This window comes from Culex pipiens, chromosome 3 (assembly GCF_016801865.2).
Source record: "Culex pipiens pallens isolate TS chromosome 3, TS_CPP_V2, whole genome shotgun sequence".
Classification (NCBI taxonomy): Eukaryota; Metazoa; Arthropoda; class Insecta; order Diptera; family Culicidae; genus Culex; species Culex pipiens.
Window position 1 is genome coordinate 179,290,870 of NC_068939.1, and position 16,304 is coordinate 179,307,173.

At 35.1% G+C, this 16,304-nt stretch overlaps 1 protein-coding gene across 2 annotated transcripts in view; it reads right to left on the reverse strand.

Moving 5' to 3' along the window:
- Positions 1-9,003: 9,003 nt before the first annotated feature.
- Positions 9,004-16,304, reverse strand: part of LOC120427012 (adipokinetic hormone/corazonin-related peptide receptor variant I) — a 48,282-nt gene continuing 40,981 nt past the window's right edge. Inside the window, exons 5-9 of one of the 2 annotated variants that reach the window (XM_039591832.2) lie at positions 14,442-14,595; positions 14,078-14,274; positions 13,273-13,431; positions 9,684-9,760; positions 9,004-9,586 (exon numbers count right to left, since the gene is read on the reverse strand). In XM_039591832.2, the coding sequence (XP_039447766.1) occupies positions 9,356-9,586; positions 9,684-9,760; positions 13,273-13,431; positions 14,078-14,274; positions 14,442-14,595 (818 nt within the window). In that variant the 3' untranslated portion in view covers positions 9,004-9,355. The remainder of the gene's footprint in view (positions 9,587-9,683; positions 9,761-13,272; positions 13,432-14,077; positions 14,275-14,441; positions 14,596-16,304) is intronic. The other variant, XM_039591833.2, reaches the window with a different exon arrangement.

Genomic DNA, 16,304 nt, shown 5'->3' on the forward strand with positions numbered 1-16,304 from the left:
GCCTTTTATTTTGTTTATGTTTACAGCAGAAGTGCACTTGTAGTAGTGAGGAGCAGTTGGGAGCATTCGAAAATCACGTTACGCATTTTGTCTTTTCAGCACCCAGATAATTATGTGCTATGAAATTATCTCAAACAACCATGCGCACCCATGGTTATCTTTTGAGGTTAGCAGAAATAAGGGGTTGCGCATGGTTGCTTAACCTGATTGCATAGAATTTATAACCATGATTATTTTATTTATTAGCAGGGAATTCACAAAAAAAAATCAATTGTGTCGGCAACAGTATTTTCAAAGAGTACAAATCTATCATACCTAGACGAAACTGATACGTTTACTGACATTAACTTAAAAAATGTCGATTTCTGTTATTTATATATTACATTACTCTACATTTATGAAGTTGATGTCAGTATACGCTTCATTTTTACCTTAGTATGTTAGATTTGAGTTCTTTGAACACGCTCAAATACACTCAACCCCCGATGGTTGGTCACTTTTTCGTTTGACACTTTTTTAGTTTGTACCCCGTTGGTTGGTCAAAGTCAAACTAAAAATTGACGAACTGTCACTTTTTACACGGCGCTTACGCACACTATCAAAACAAACGTTTGGTAGTGTGTGTGAACTCCGTGTAAAAGGGGTGTCAAACTAAAAAGTGACCCCGTTCGTTTGACAACAGTTGGTGTCAAACCATCGGGGTTTGAGTGTAGTAAGAACGAGAGGTGGGCAAAAAAAGAGCGAACCGCTCAAAGAGCCGGTTCACTAAAATGAGCGAACGCGCTATGGCTCACAAAAAAAGAGCCGCGGATCATTTTGAAACTTCGGTCTTTTGAAAGAACCGTTCCAAGATGGAATGATTTTGGAAAACTTGCCCATTTTGAAGTTTTTAAAAATAGTTCATAGAATTTCCAACAAATTGTAGCCACAAACATTATAATTATGAAAAAATTATCTCAAAAATGTCCCACAGTGTTTTTTCAACGGCAAACGGCAAGTTAAAGAGAAGCCATTTCGTTGTGCTATCTTGTGACACGTCCTATTTTTAACAGCAGACGTGTCACAAGATAGCACACAAGCGACGATTTCCCGACATCTTGAGAGTTGAGTCATCATATTTTGTTGGAGGATCTATTGCAACTTTATCATCAATATAATATTGAAAGACCCGTATCGGTCTCCTAGTATTCTTTGAAATTCAAAAAATGAATGATTTTCTGAACAAAAATTAAAAAAAAACTTTTATTGTACAACTGTTCGTAAATAACAGTATTACCCCAATATAAATTTGAGTATTTCAAACTCCTTAACTTGAGCAATTCTCTACCAAAACCGGAAATGGATTTTATTTGTATTTTTTGATTTGGCTCAAACTTTGTGAGGGCCTTCCCTATGACCAAATATGCTATTTTGTGTCAATGGTTCACCCATACAAGTCTCCATACAATTTTGGCAGCTGTCCATACAAAAATGGTATGTAAATATTTAAACAGCTGTAACTTTTGAGTGAATTTTCGGATCAATTTGGTGTCTTCGGCAAAGTTGTAGGTATTGTTGAGGACTTTTGAGAAAAAAATAGGTACACGGAAAAAAAAATTTGCGGATTTTTTTATCAACTTTTTTTTCACTAAAACTCAATTTCCCAAAATATGTATTTTTTGATTTTCGAGATTTTTTGATATGTTTTAGGGCAACTACTTGTTCTAGGCCGGTACCCCCTGCCATGTAAATCAAGTAGGCCCGGTACCCCCGTTGAGAATCGCTGTTTTAGGGGACAAAAATCCGCAACTTTTGAGCCATAGAGAAACATGGTCAAAAAATCTGCCGCCGAGTTATGAATTTTTGAAAAAATAGTGATTTTTGGAAAAAAAATTAGTTTTATGCAAAAACAAGTTTGACATTACTTTTTAATGCAAAATTGAATTTGCAATCGAAAAGTTCTTTACAGATTTTTTGATAAAGGGCTCCGTTGTCAAGATATAGCCACCGAAAGTTTGATTTTAGCGAAATATTTGCAGTTTTTCAATTTTTAAAAATAGTGACCATGAGTGACCATTTCTAAATTTTTTTTTTGAAAGGTTCAGAAAATTTGCTATAAAATTGTCTAAGAGACATTGAAGATTGGGCCTCTGGTTGCTGAAATACAGCGGCTTAAAGAAAAAGAAACACGAAAATTGAAGTTTTCTAAGTTCACCCAATCAGCCCACCATTTTCTAATGACAATATCTCAGCAATTAATGGTCCGATTTTCAATGTTAATACATGAAACATTCGTGAAATTTTCCGATCTTTTCGAAAAAAATATTTTGAAAATATTTTTGAAAATTTTTGAAAATACAAAAAATAAAAATGGTCGAAATCGGCCGATTTCGTAGAGAGTTGCTCACTTGGAAAATTTTACCAAAATTTAATAAATATCCTGGGAGATTTTGGAAAAAAAACAAATTCTCTTGCTCGAATGAACTTTAGCAGTTATCGACTTTGTCGATCTAATCAGAATGTAGAAAAGAATTCGCAGAATATTGTCTCCAAATATCTGAATTTGGAATTGGAATGTTCAATTTAAGCAAAAATAAACGAAATTTTTTTAAATTAAGAACATTTTTTTTTTTTTCAAAATCCTAGATTCAAAACATTCAATTTTTTTGAACCCTGAACGTTGAGTTTATACAAGTTAAAAACAAATAAAAAAATGAAACCACTCTTGGAAAAGCTTATTTATTAAAATGTTGAAAAAGAGCGAAAGAGCCGCTCTTTTTGATGAGTGAACAAAAATGAGCGGCTCCTAAAAAAGAGCGATTTTGCCCACCACTAGTAAGATTTTAAAAATTAATTGTAGCAAATTTCCTGCAAATTAATTAAATTAAATTAACAGTTTTTAGTGTTTCGCTGGAAAAAATCAATTAAATCTCACAATGTCGAGTTGTGTTATTTTTCCAATATGTATTTCGTAAGAGTTTGATAAAAAACATTGAAACTTTCAAAACATTTTCCTGTTGTTTTCTGAAGCACAAACGCAAACAAACAATCACACCATCAATAACGTACGAAATATTTTCTCTCCTACGCATAGCGGATTTCCTATCTGTGATGTGATGACCATTTTTCCGTTCGTTATCGAAACCATACATCGCACAAAGTTGCTCCGTTGCCTATGACCAGGACGTGTGGACACATCTCATCTTACATTGGTCGTAATATCGGAGCCTCTTTCATGTGGCCATCGGTCGGTACTCTTGATGACTACAGCACAAACAAGAGTATACGCATTTTAAAAGTGAAATCCAGTTTAGTGTGGTGCATAAAATTCATTTATTTCCATTGTTATTCTGATATTTTCATTGATTTTGTGACAAAAAGTCCAAAATATAGTTTAAAAGCCTTTCCTACCGTACTGCGAAAAAACTGACTGTATATCACTATGAACGAAACGAAACGAAGTTGACTTTATAGCTGTCGGCCACCATTGCTAGTACCAACCACTAGTGTCTTCCTTTTATCTTCAAGGACTTCGCCGCCCTGGGCTCCTAAGTGTATGAAAGTATGGCACGGAGCGACGGCGCCGAATACCCATATTTACACAAAGAATTTTAGAGCGCCCGCCGCGGGATTCGAACCGGCGACCTCTGGATTGTGAGTCCAGTGCGCGGTCCGATTGATCCACACGGGCGGGACATCACTATGAACGTCACACGAGCAAAATCTCCTTTCAATGTCAGCAAAAATAATATGATTTCAATAGAACTTGTATCGCTGCCGGTGCAAAACAGTAGGATTTTGTTACCTATACGAAAGCAACTTGATTTCTCATAGGTGGAAAGTTGGGCTTTTCAGTTTGGTGTTGATCATAGAAACACACAAAAATTTTTTTGTTGTTTTTTTATTGATTGTCGAGCTCAAGTATGACCCCTAAACTATAATATACGCTAAAGTGACTTTAACATAAAAAATGGCGGCAAAAATGGTGTTGCTAAAATATTGCAAAAGTGCACTTTGTAATTTAATAGGCAATCAACTATTCTAATTGAACTAACTTTCTTTCGCAGAACCCGGATTTTATGTTAAAAGCAAGAAAAAAAAATACGAAAAAAAACAGTCTTCGGAACTAGCCAAGCATAAGACTAAGCATTGTGAAATGAAAAGTTTATCCACATTCCTCACTTAAAATCTTGAACCCGCTTTAATCCCGCTCGCAAACTCCAGCCCTCAAGATGCGTTCCGCCCAAATAATTTATTTTATTGTGCGGGCTTTTTTCGTCTTTTTTTCCACGTGTCTGCTCGCATTCAACTTAATTCGGATCTCAAGTTGGTCATCAGACGGCAGCTGTTGTTGTTGTTGTTGTTGTGAGGGACACAACAACGAACGAACGTGGGCTGGAAAAGTTTTTATTAATAAATGCTCGTTTTTTCTTTCTTTTCGAACTGATTTTGCACTGAAGAATGCCTAGGATTGCGGATTTGCTTCATTTCCGGAGCTGGTCACAAATGGAAGTTTTTTTTTAATCTCTGGCCGTGTGAACATTTTTATGTTTTGATTAACATTATTTTTTATCAAAGGTTTTTTAAAGTACTGAAGGTCAGTTCAAAGAAACTGTACTGCGTGTGCTGAAATTACGTGTAATGTATGAATTTTTGTTTGCCTGTGTAATGGTGAGTGACACTCTACATTTAAATATACAGGCGGACGCGTTGGAAAAAAGGAGCTATCAGGATTAGGTTTAGACTTTTAATTCACTTTGTGTCAAGTTCATTCAAGCACAGACAAATACTACACTCACTGGTGGTTGGTCACTTTTTCGTTTGACCCTTTTTGGTTTATACCCCGTTGGTTTGACAAAGTCAAAATAAAAAGTGACGAACTGTCACTTATTACACGGCGCTCATACACACTATCAAAACACACGTTTGGTAGTCTGTGTGAACTCCGTGTAAAAGGGGTATCAACTCAAAAAGTGACCCCGTTCAAACAGTTGGTGTCAACCTATCGATGTTCGAGTTTAGTGCCAAGTAAGATGGAAAAATTATCGAAAATGTAAACATAACTCGATTTTTTCTTAATTAGGTCCTATAAACAAATCATAAGTTATTATGTATCATTTGTTCTTCCATAGCAGCCTTTAAGCTCATAAAAAACGGCCAATTTTGCATCTTAAAATGTTTTTTTTAATTTTGTTTGACAATATTTCAGAGTTTTTTTACTTATTTAAATTGGGAGCGTTTTTTTTATTACGTAACGCAGTTGGATGGAAAATTTGCATGCATTTTTTTACAAGGGGCGAGGGAAGTCAAAAATTAAAAATGTTGCGTGTGAAAAATGAACTCTCCCTTTAGTAACTTATCGTGCGTGAGAGAAGTTCACCATCAAAAGACAATGTGTCATCTGTTGCAAACATGCCCAACAGGTTTCATATTAGAAGTTTATGCAACAAGTTGCAAAAAGAGGATTTTTTCAGCACGAGTCGTACATTTATCCAACGAGGTTCACCGAGTTGGATAAATACGAAGAGTGCTGAAAAAATCAAGTTTTGCAACGAGTTCCATACAACATTTTTTGCAATTCCGAAAAACACACACTGAGTGAAATTCTAAGTCAAATTTTCATGTATTTTGTCAATAAATCGTTTAAATAAAAAAAATGTTGAAAAGTGTTACTTTTCAAAACAAGTGCTAAAAAGTTCAACTTTTCAGCACCTATTTGAGTGCTGAAAAGTAGAACTTTTCAGCATTTATTTTGAAAAGTGTTGCTATTCAATTCTGTTATTTTTGGTACAGAAAAGTAGGCTATTTCGTCGTTCAAGAATGACAGGAAAAGTGAGTAGTTTCACGACGGAATTGCAAAAAATACTATTAGGCACCAATTTGCAAATGCCAAATTTATTCAGTGTGTCTATCAAGTTGTAAGGCAATCAGGGAAAACATTTCGGATCAAACTTTTCCATTTGTTAAAGCTCCATGGCATTCCCCCCAAGACCCTTTTTCTTTCGCACCCCCCAATCAAACCACAATCCTTTACATTCACTTACCTTCGATCTTTCTCCGGGGGCTTTCATCGTTGGCTCGTTTTGGTCGTATCTTTCCGAAACTCAACTCATCCCTTCCAACTCACTGCTCAAGTTTGGGCCCGGCCTTGGCACTTGGTTTTTACGGTTCGCTAAACTTTGGAACGACAATCTATCCCCATCAAAAAGTAATCCATTTTCAAGACGCCGGCCAGCCCAGGATGCTGCTGCTGCCTTCCAGGAACGACTGCTGCCCCACCTACGCGGCACTGTCTTTGTACGGAATGCTGATAAAATCACCCCTGGCGTCGAAACAGGACACTTGACTGCGTGCTCTGATCGGATTCACATTTCACTGAGTTGAGCTTGCTCGAAATCTTATGACTTTTGCCAAAGAGAAATGTGAACTATTCATGATTTACCTTGACAACGGGAAATTAAATCAGCATTGTTGATTTATATTTCAATTGTTGATTTATATTTGAATTGATTAAGGTATGTCTTGCCCAAGAATGGAATGATTTGATTAGCGGAGATTGTATCGATCGTTTCATTTGCACAACAGGATTAATCAATTCATTTTTTATAAACGAAAACAAAAAATCATTCAAAAAACTAACCAGCCAGTTCAAGTCGAATTTAATATCGTAATTCGATTCAAATCGTATGCAATTTCCGTTTCAAAGTAACAAACGGAAACGGAACGGCGATACGAGTTGAGTTAATTTCCATAATTTAGACTAAATAAGAAACCCAATTTTTCACAACTTTTGTTGTTTTTTCTTCCCTTAAGAAGACTCTTAACATTACAGTTGTCATTTTCATTTCAGTAGTTAATTTGAAGGAGATTCAACCTGTGTTTGAGAAAAAGGGATTTTAAAACTACAGACATGCCTCGGTTTAGCACCGCATATGGGGTATGCAAAACCGAGGCGTGCATAACCGAGGCACAGAGCATATGGGATTTTGGCTCTATGGGAAAGACATTGGCTATAATCGTATGAAAATTCATGCAAACATCAAAAAATTATAGTGTTTTGGAGTCGGGTTGATGTCAGCTATCCATTAAAATAATAATTTCATGAAAATTTTCACAAAAATACGTATTGTTCCAGTATTTTGAAAATGCATTTTTTTTCTCTGAAGAAACCAAAAATATATGGTTATTGCAATATGGGTATCAAATGATTAGTTTTTTTTTCATACATTTCGAATGTTAAATTTATTATTTGAAAACACTCAAAATTTTCACAAAACTACGTATTTTTACAAAACTACGTATTTTCTAAAAATTGCTAAAAATTTCCGTTTTTACAATATGGGTGTCAAACGATCGAGATTTTTTCATACATTTCGATTGTAATAACAAATTTTTGTTGAAAATACTCAAAATTTTCACAAAACTACGTATTTTCGAAAAAATACTCAAAACTTCCGTTTTTACAATGTGGGTATCAAACGATCGGGTATTTTTTTCATACATTTCAATTGTAATAACAACATTTTTTGAAAATGCTCAAAATTTTCACAAAACTACGTATTTTCGAAAAAATACTCAAAATTTTAATTTTTACAATGCGGGTATCAAACGTTCGGGATTTTTTCATACATATCGAAAGTTATTAGAATATGGGTATCAAACGATCGGGATTTTCCATACATCTGTAATAAGTTATGTAAAATTTTTGAGTATTTTCAAAAAATGTTGTTATTACATTCGAAATGTAATGTAATGTAAAAAATGTATGAAAATATCCCGATCGTTTGATATCCATATTGTAAAAACTTAAATTTTGAGTATTTTTTTTCGAAAATACGTAGTTTTATAATTTTTTTTGATTATTTTCATAAAATAATGTTATAACATTCGAAATGTATGAAAAAATCCTGATCGTTTGATACCCATATTGTAAAACTGAAATCTTGAGTGTTTTTTTTTTTCGAAAATACGTAGTTTTGTGAAAATTCTGAGTGTTTTCAAAATATGTTGTTATTACATTCGAAATGTATGAAAAAATCCCGATCATTTGATGCCCATATTGTAAAAAGGGAAATTTTGAGTATTTTCAAAAAATGTTGTTATTACAATCGAAATGTATGAAAAAATCCCGATCGTTTGATACCCATATTGTAAAAACTGAAATTTTATGTATTTTTTTTTTTCGAAAATACGTAGTTTTGTGAAAATTTTGAGTTTTTTCAAAATATGTTGTTATCACATTCGAAATGTATGAAAAAATCCCGATCATTTGATACCCATATTGTAAAAATTGAAATTTTGAGTATTTTCAAAAAATGTTGTTATTACAATCGAAATGTATAAAAAAAATCCCGATCGTTTGATACCCATATTGTAAAAACTCAAATTTTGAGTATTTTTTTTTTCGAAAATACGTAGTTTTGTGAAAATTCTGAGTGTTTTCAAAATATGTTGTTATTACACTCGAAATGTATGAAAAAATCCCAATCATTTGATACCCATATTGTAAAAAATGAAATTTTGAGTATTTTTTTAAAAAATACGTAGTTTTGTGAAAATTTTGAGTGCTTTCAAAAAAATTATTTTACATTCAAAATGTACGAAAAAAATTCCAATTATTTGATACCCTTATCGCAATAACAAAAATTTTGAGTATTTTTTCGAGAACATTTCCTTTTCAAAATACAGGAAAATACGTATTTTTGTGAAAATTTTCATAAAATTATAATTTTAATGGATAGCTGACATCAACTCGATACCAAGGCAGCTGAACGAATCAAAACCGGGGCAGTGTAAACCCGAGGCGTGCAAAACCGAGGCATGTCTGTATATTTATTAAGTGAAGACATCCCACTGGATCTGCGAAAAAGGACAATGCAAAAGTGAAAAAAATATTCTATGAGAATGCTCAACCACGTAAGTGCGAACTGTTTTTTGTCCAAGCATTCAACAACATATACGGGGTGTTTCTTTTTGCCATTTCTCAATAAATTAAAGTTAAATTATTAAATTTAAAGTTTTGAAGTTTATTATCTGTTTCGAGCGGACTAAATTTGCTGATTGAAAAAATAAACTCTGACTATTCAATAAAAAATAAACGCAATAAAAAACATCACTTTCACCTTCCGTCTATCAATGCTACGTGATATATCTAATGCATCACACTTCGTTTCATCTGATCCTGATGGTCACAAATTTGTTCAGAATTAATTAAATTGTACGATAGTTGCAAATGAAGAAAGATTCTCCGGAACCATTCTCGTTTCTCACATCAAACACTCACTAATTATTTGAATTTCGCGCACCACATGCGCCACAACACACGTCATCGACCTTCGTTTGCCCGGCGTCAGTGTTGCCAGGCTTACACGATCTATCATCGCCAGCCGCCGGTATCGAGGCTTCGCGTTAGGCCACCGTCCACCGACGAGTCCAGTTCGTTGGGCGTAGGATCCGAGTAGAACGATGGCCGGGACAGCATCAACGACCGCTCGTCTGCCAGCACGGCAAACTCGCTGTAGCTTGGCTTGCAACCCTTCCGTGGCACGTAGGAAGCCGTCGCGTTACCATAGGATACCGTTGCCATGTTGGCACTCCGAACCCAAGGCTGCCGGCGTGGGGAAAAGTAAATCTTTATTTTGTACCGGCAATCAATTACTAGCGGCAAGTTTTTATTTAATTTTCAAAATATCGCAGAAACTCACCTCATTCACAGCACGCCCCGAAGTTACGGCACAGTATCCGAACCGAGTGGTTGCTGTTCCAGGCAGGCATTCTCCTTCTCGGAAGGTGATTGATGGATAATTGAGATGTTCGGCAGCACAGCGAGAGCATGATAAAAAAATGGAAAAAATAACAGGAACGTTAAAGTTAAAGGTCACGGTATTTCGCTGCTATCATATCGTCGCCATCGTGCTAACTTGTCGTACGTGCATTTTGGGCCAAATTGAGTTATGAACGCCATTTTGTGCAGCTCACAATGCCTCACCTTTTGACCTTCACAGATCCCCAAAATTCGATTTCAATCCTGAGATATTCAACAAAAACCAAAAAACTCCGTGCATTTTTGTCACTTTACATACACAGAAAAAAAATCATGGTAATATTACATCTGGGAAGGGGTACATCTTTTATGTCAGAAAAAAGGTGTAATTTTACCTCTGGAAATGTGTAATTTTACCACTTTTCTGGTGTAATGTCACTTTTTCAGTCTAAATTGAGGTAAAATTACATCATAAAAGAGGTAATATTCAACCTTCCAAAATTACAGCTTCCAAATTTACATTATTTTTTTCTGTGTATGAAAGTAGTTTCAATCTTGTCGTGCTATCTTGTCACTCCATGAAAATTGATGTAAGTGCGACAAAAGGCCAAAGGGATTTCAGGCCAGGAAAGTCAGGATGCGTTTGTCGCACGCAGGGTTACCAGGTCTGAACAGAAAAAAATCTGGCAAAAAATCTGGAAAAAAATCTGGCAAGCCACTTTTTGCCAAGTAGTAAGCAATTTTGTGTTCAAAAACAGTGTATTGTCGGTCTTTATACATTATAGATTCTTAAAATAAACAAAATACATTCAAATTGGCACTCAAAAAATCTGGCAATGCCAGATTTATCTGGCAACCTGGCACCCCTGGTCGCACGTACAAGCTAGACTACCGTAAACATTTGTAATTATAACTCGGGACTCCAGCAACCAACTTCAACCAAACTTTGGGACAATGCACAGAATGGTGAGCCAAACGAAACGTGTTTGTTATTGTTTACATTGCGTGCTCTCATTTTTGAATATTCAAGGTCAAACATTAAAACGCGTTTTTCTCGGAACGTCAAAATGGCGAGTGCGCCAAGATAGCACGACGACGTCGATATGTTAATGCTAACCAGCATGACGATCAGGTCATTTTGATGTTAACCCCTACACCAATGAAAAAATAATCTGAAAGTAACTAAATGTGCAAAAAAACTATTAACCCATATAAACTACAATTCCAGTAAAACGTTGTTTCCCAAAGCAAACACAAAGCGAGATGTGAGCACTAATCGGAAATTGGAGTACTTTATCTTTTATTAAGCTAATAAAAGTTTTTCCCTGGCACGCTACTTTTTTGCAGCAACTGTTCCACCGTTCCTAGGATAACTGATATCCGATAAAAGAGGAAGTTTTTTTTCTCGGTTACTTTTGAGAGCAACTTTTACTGCAATTTGCAACTCTTTGTGCTTTCGTCTATCTGGAAATTTTTGGAAAGCTGTTAAAGCTCAATGAAATTGAATCATAGCTGAGCACTCAGCAGTGGTGGTTCGCTGCTACACAAAATCATCTTCATATACGGATTTAATTGACAAATGGCTTTAAAACAAATATTTTGTCACAAATTAACTTAAAACATAAAACGTTAATTATAATTAACCTTAAGGTTTAAATACATGTATGAGAAGTCATCAGTCATAACCTAATTTGTTATTTTTTTATTGTTGAATTTTACTTCAACTATTGGAAAATTTTGACCAATTCTCCATAACCCAATTTTTTTTTGCTCAGTATGGCCAGGACTATGTGAAAAATTTGACCAATTTTATCAAGAACATTATTTTGGCGATGAATGTGGTCTTTATACCAATACATTTTTAAAAAGTAAACAAGTTTAAATTTTATTAAAAAATTATTGATATACCCCCTAAGGAAAACTACAATTTCTTCGAAAATGTGGGTCGTAATTTTTATTTTTCAAGGACATTATTTTGGACATGAAAGTGTAACATTTAAGAGTTGAATTTTTACAATCATAACGACGAATAACGAATATTGTTATAAATAACATAAAATGTTATTGGCCTGATATTTTCAAATGTCAAAAAATGTTATTCCCAAGCTATTGCCGTCTGCTCGGGAACAGCTAGTCTGGGTGTTTTAATAACAAGATCTGACCTCCTCCTAAAAACAACCTCGGGATATGAACACACAGGTAATGTTGCCTCCATGGCATCAAAATATACATTTTCAACTGCTGAAACCCTTAAATTTGAAGACATATTTCTGAGATATTTCTATTCAAGGTTGGCAGTTTGGAAAAACAACAAAGTCAAAGAGACGAGTTGTTCCTTTTAATTCCGCTATACTAGTCGACTAGTCGAGAACAGAACACTGATGAAGTCTGCAAGTAGTAGACGAAATACGTATCTGTCAAGATATTAAAAATATATAGCGGAATTAAAAGGAACAACTCGTCTCTTTGTATTCACAGTAATGCATTCTGCTAAAACGCTCAACCAAACCACAACAAAGTCAAAATAAATCATGGTAATATTACATTTGGGAAGGGGTACATCCTGAGTACCTTTGAAAATGTGTAATCATGTGACTTTTCTGGTGTAATGTATTATAAAGAAATATGTTTAATAACACGCTTATAAGAGGAAATGTTATACATTTCAAAAACTCTCCTTATAACAAGATTTGTTATTCGTTTGGTATTCTGACTTACCATAAATCGCACAAAGTTTCTAAGTGTCAATAACACAATCTGTTATTATTTTTCCTTTTGTTAAATATGTTAAGATCTTTGGTATATTTTTGTCCAATTTCGTCGGTGTCATTATTTTGGCCATGAAATGGGGTCGTTAAGCTAAAATTATTCTAAAAAGTTGAAATTTTGAAAGTTGATTTTTTAAATTATTTGATGACTTTGCTAATATTGGCTAGAACTATGGAATAATTTTGACCAATTTAATCGTAGTTATTATTTTGGCCATGAAATTGGGTCCTTAAGCTTAAATTTATCTGATAAAATAACTTTTGAAAGTTGTTTTTTTAGTATGTTATATTCTCTAAGGGAATTGATTTATTTATTGAGAATTTTTGAAATGTGAATTACAAAAACCGTTATTATTTTCACAGAGCGAGGAAGTCGGAGCTGACGTTGAAGTTCGAGCTGGAGTGAGACCTCGGAGACGGCATTCTTCGAACAAATCTTTGTTATTGATTTTTGTTATGTTAACAACTAATCCGATCATCCCAATAACATATTTCGATCATCTCACAATATCAAAAACTGACCTTCCCGAGTTATTTCCGTCTGCTTGGGACCCGAATTAAACTGACTGGGATCGCACTTCAAGTCAAGAAGTAATGTGGAAGTTTATGGCCGTAAAGCTATAAAAATGTACGAGCATGATACAGAAGTTTGTATGGAGAACTACATGAAATTACAAGGATCATGTTATTAAAATGTGACCCAGTTAGAAACAGACTAAAAATAAACTTGCTCTTGAAACAATAGATTTAGCAATCACTCACCTGTACTGTTAATTCCTATTTTAGTTTGACCCGGAGCTCCGTTGGCCAGCCCGAACTGGTTCAGCTTGATGCTGCGTTCCTTCTCGTACATCAACTCGTCCTTATTGTCTCGACCGGTCAGCCGGTCCGAGTGCGGTCCTGCCATACCCGATACGGCATCTGTGTGTGTGGGGGGGGGGATAGATTAGCATGAGAAATTATAGCCGGTGTTGCTTAGATAAGTTGTGGGTTAGTGTGATTAGTGATTCTGTCATCCAGAGGCTTCTCTATAGAACAACCCGCACACTGACTTTGGCATCTTTGTGTGCAATTTTCAATTGGTTCGTGATTGCATGTTGGTCACTTTATCATTGATTCAAGCTCTAAAACATTTGCATCGGTGAACGCCTAACAATCATGCATCAAATGTGATAGGCATGAAAGAATATTAAATTTTGCCTTTATATAAGATTATTACGGATTATGTTAGCTGCGTTGAGCTCAGAGATTCATTGTATGCTAAACAAAAAGGTTTATAAATAGGTAAATTCTAATTTTCCACCTAATTCAATGTCCAAAACACGAATTCAAAACATTTTTGTCAAAAATCTCAATTGTTAGTCGATACAATATTTTAGTACGTTTAAACGTAAAAAAAATCAATTCAAGTATCTCGATTTTCCTTTAACAATTTAATCCAGCCAAAATATTGAATGGTTCTCCCATTGACAACTTTGTCTTCTCACATTTACCGCGTATGTATCGCGCACTTTGCCCAATATTTGATTGTGGAATCCCCAACCTGGTGCCGCGTCCCCGCACTTACCCGTGGACCTGCGCTGAGCCGCATTCGGTGTTGCCACTCCATTTGGCACGTTTTGCCGTTTCCAGGGCCACCGACACTTCATCGCGTACGACCCGTAAACCAGCGGATTCATGCACGAGTTGGACACGGCCATCAGGAACAGCCCGTCCTGGATGGCCCCATCGACCTTGATGGCACTCTCGCGATCAAACATGTACCTATTTAGTGTGTGAGTGTGTGTAATGGCAGGAAACGAAATGAATTGGGATTAGAACTTTGTTGATGAAGCGAATGAAAGCCACCCCCCAAATGAATGGCTTTGGTCCAAAATGGTGTCCGAAAATCACAACAAAAAAAAGCCGTGAGCACTGAACGATTTACTCACCACAGGGTCATCACGACGTACGGCGTCCAGCACCAGACGAAAACGACCACGATGGTGATGGTAAGCCGGAGTGTCCGCTGCCGGGCTCGCTCGATATGAGTCAAATCGTTGCACCGTAATCTCATTCCGCCCGTGTGGCTGGTGTCACTCGTTTCTGAAAATTAAACGAGAATATGAATTAATCCCCTTGCAGCTCTCTGCATATTTCCGCTAAATTAGAACCACTTCATTTAGCTGTGCTGCAATCAGTGGTCGTTTAGTGTACTCGCACCAATATTGGACAGATTATAATGAATGTTTTGATTTTCTCCGATACTTATGAGATTTGCCCTAAACATCTCAATATGGTGTGTCTAAAATAATAATACAGTAGACCAATTCTGTTTTATTCTAACTAATGACAAAAATTTCACATTTGTCTACAATGCATTTATGGGCAATTCACAACAACATAAAATTACTCTTTTATATCCTTATGAGAGGTTTGTGTGGATACAACGAATGGCTTTTTGCTACAAGTAAATAGTTAGAGATAGCAATCACTAGGGTTCAAAACCATGAACTCAAGTGTTTTCTTGAAATCAACTCAATTAAAATTGTCCTCGGGTAGTAAACGAGAAATAAATCCTATTTATTTATTCATCCTTGTCAATCAGAGCCTTTCACTGCACTGAGATAGAAGATCGTTCATAATTCAAAGAATCCTACACAATCTAAATGAACTGTAGGAGTTCTGGAGGGCTTTTCAGGGCTGTCAAGTTCCGGGAACTTTGCAAACATCCTATTTATGTCATATTTTTCCATGCTTAGGCTGGTGACGGATGAATGTCACGAACCGATGATAAATTGAATTGAAGTGACGTTTTTATTTCTTTTGAAAATAAATCAGCACTTTTACGTCGATTTCCTGGAGCCCTTTATTCCTTTTTAAATATAGAACAAAACAAAAATACAAATTTAGTTCAAATTATCTGAACTAACCTTAACAGCAAAATTTTGCAAAGCTTCGTGCCAATTTCCCCACGTTTTCTGGCTTAGAGTGATGGCATGCATTCTGCAACACGAACCAATTAATCAATAAATTGCAATCAAATGTTGTTTTTTATCTCATTTCAGTTGACATTATTCTTTCGGTTCACTTAACACATTTCCCGATGCAGTGAGACAGCGCAGATCAGCGCACATTTTCGTAGAAAGTGCATAATTTCCGCGCCTTCCCATTGAAAGGTCAAGCGGATTAATGATTAATTAGTTAATGTTATGTTTGAGTAAAAAAATGAGTACAAGAAATCTGAGCGGCCAATATTTAAAAAAAAAATAACCTTAGGTACCATTATAAACGAAAAAAGGCCAATAAAAGGAAAAAAGAAATTTAATTTCAAACAAAAGGTTAATTTGGCATTCAATAGGGTAAGTTTTTCACCTTTATGGCAACCTCGGTAAAAATTCTAGCTTGTGATGGTCTCTTTTAGAACGAAGAAAAAAAAAACAGAAAAAGGCTCCCACTTTTTTTAAACTTTTATTTAAAAATAAATAAATGAAAATTGAAGTAAAATAGAGTTCTAGTTTCAAAACAACTATATTTTTGCAAAAAAAAACTGTACTGCACATTTGAATTCCGCTAAAATTCATAATATTTTCAAAATCGTTCAGTTATTGATAATTTGTTTTCTTCAGGAATCATAGAAAGCAAAAATCAGAAAAAATATTTCAGAAAGCTGGTAATTTTTGTTAAGAAATTGCTCATATAAAAAAAAAACTGCAAAAACATTAAAAACAAATTACAACCAATCTTTTTAAATTATTTGCAAATCAGTTCATGTTTAAAATAAGGCGCAAGTTCATAAAAAAATATTTTTAAAA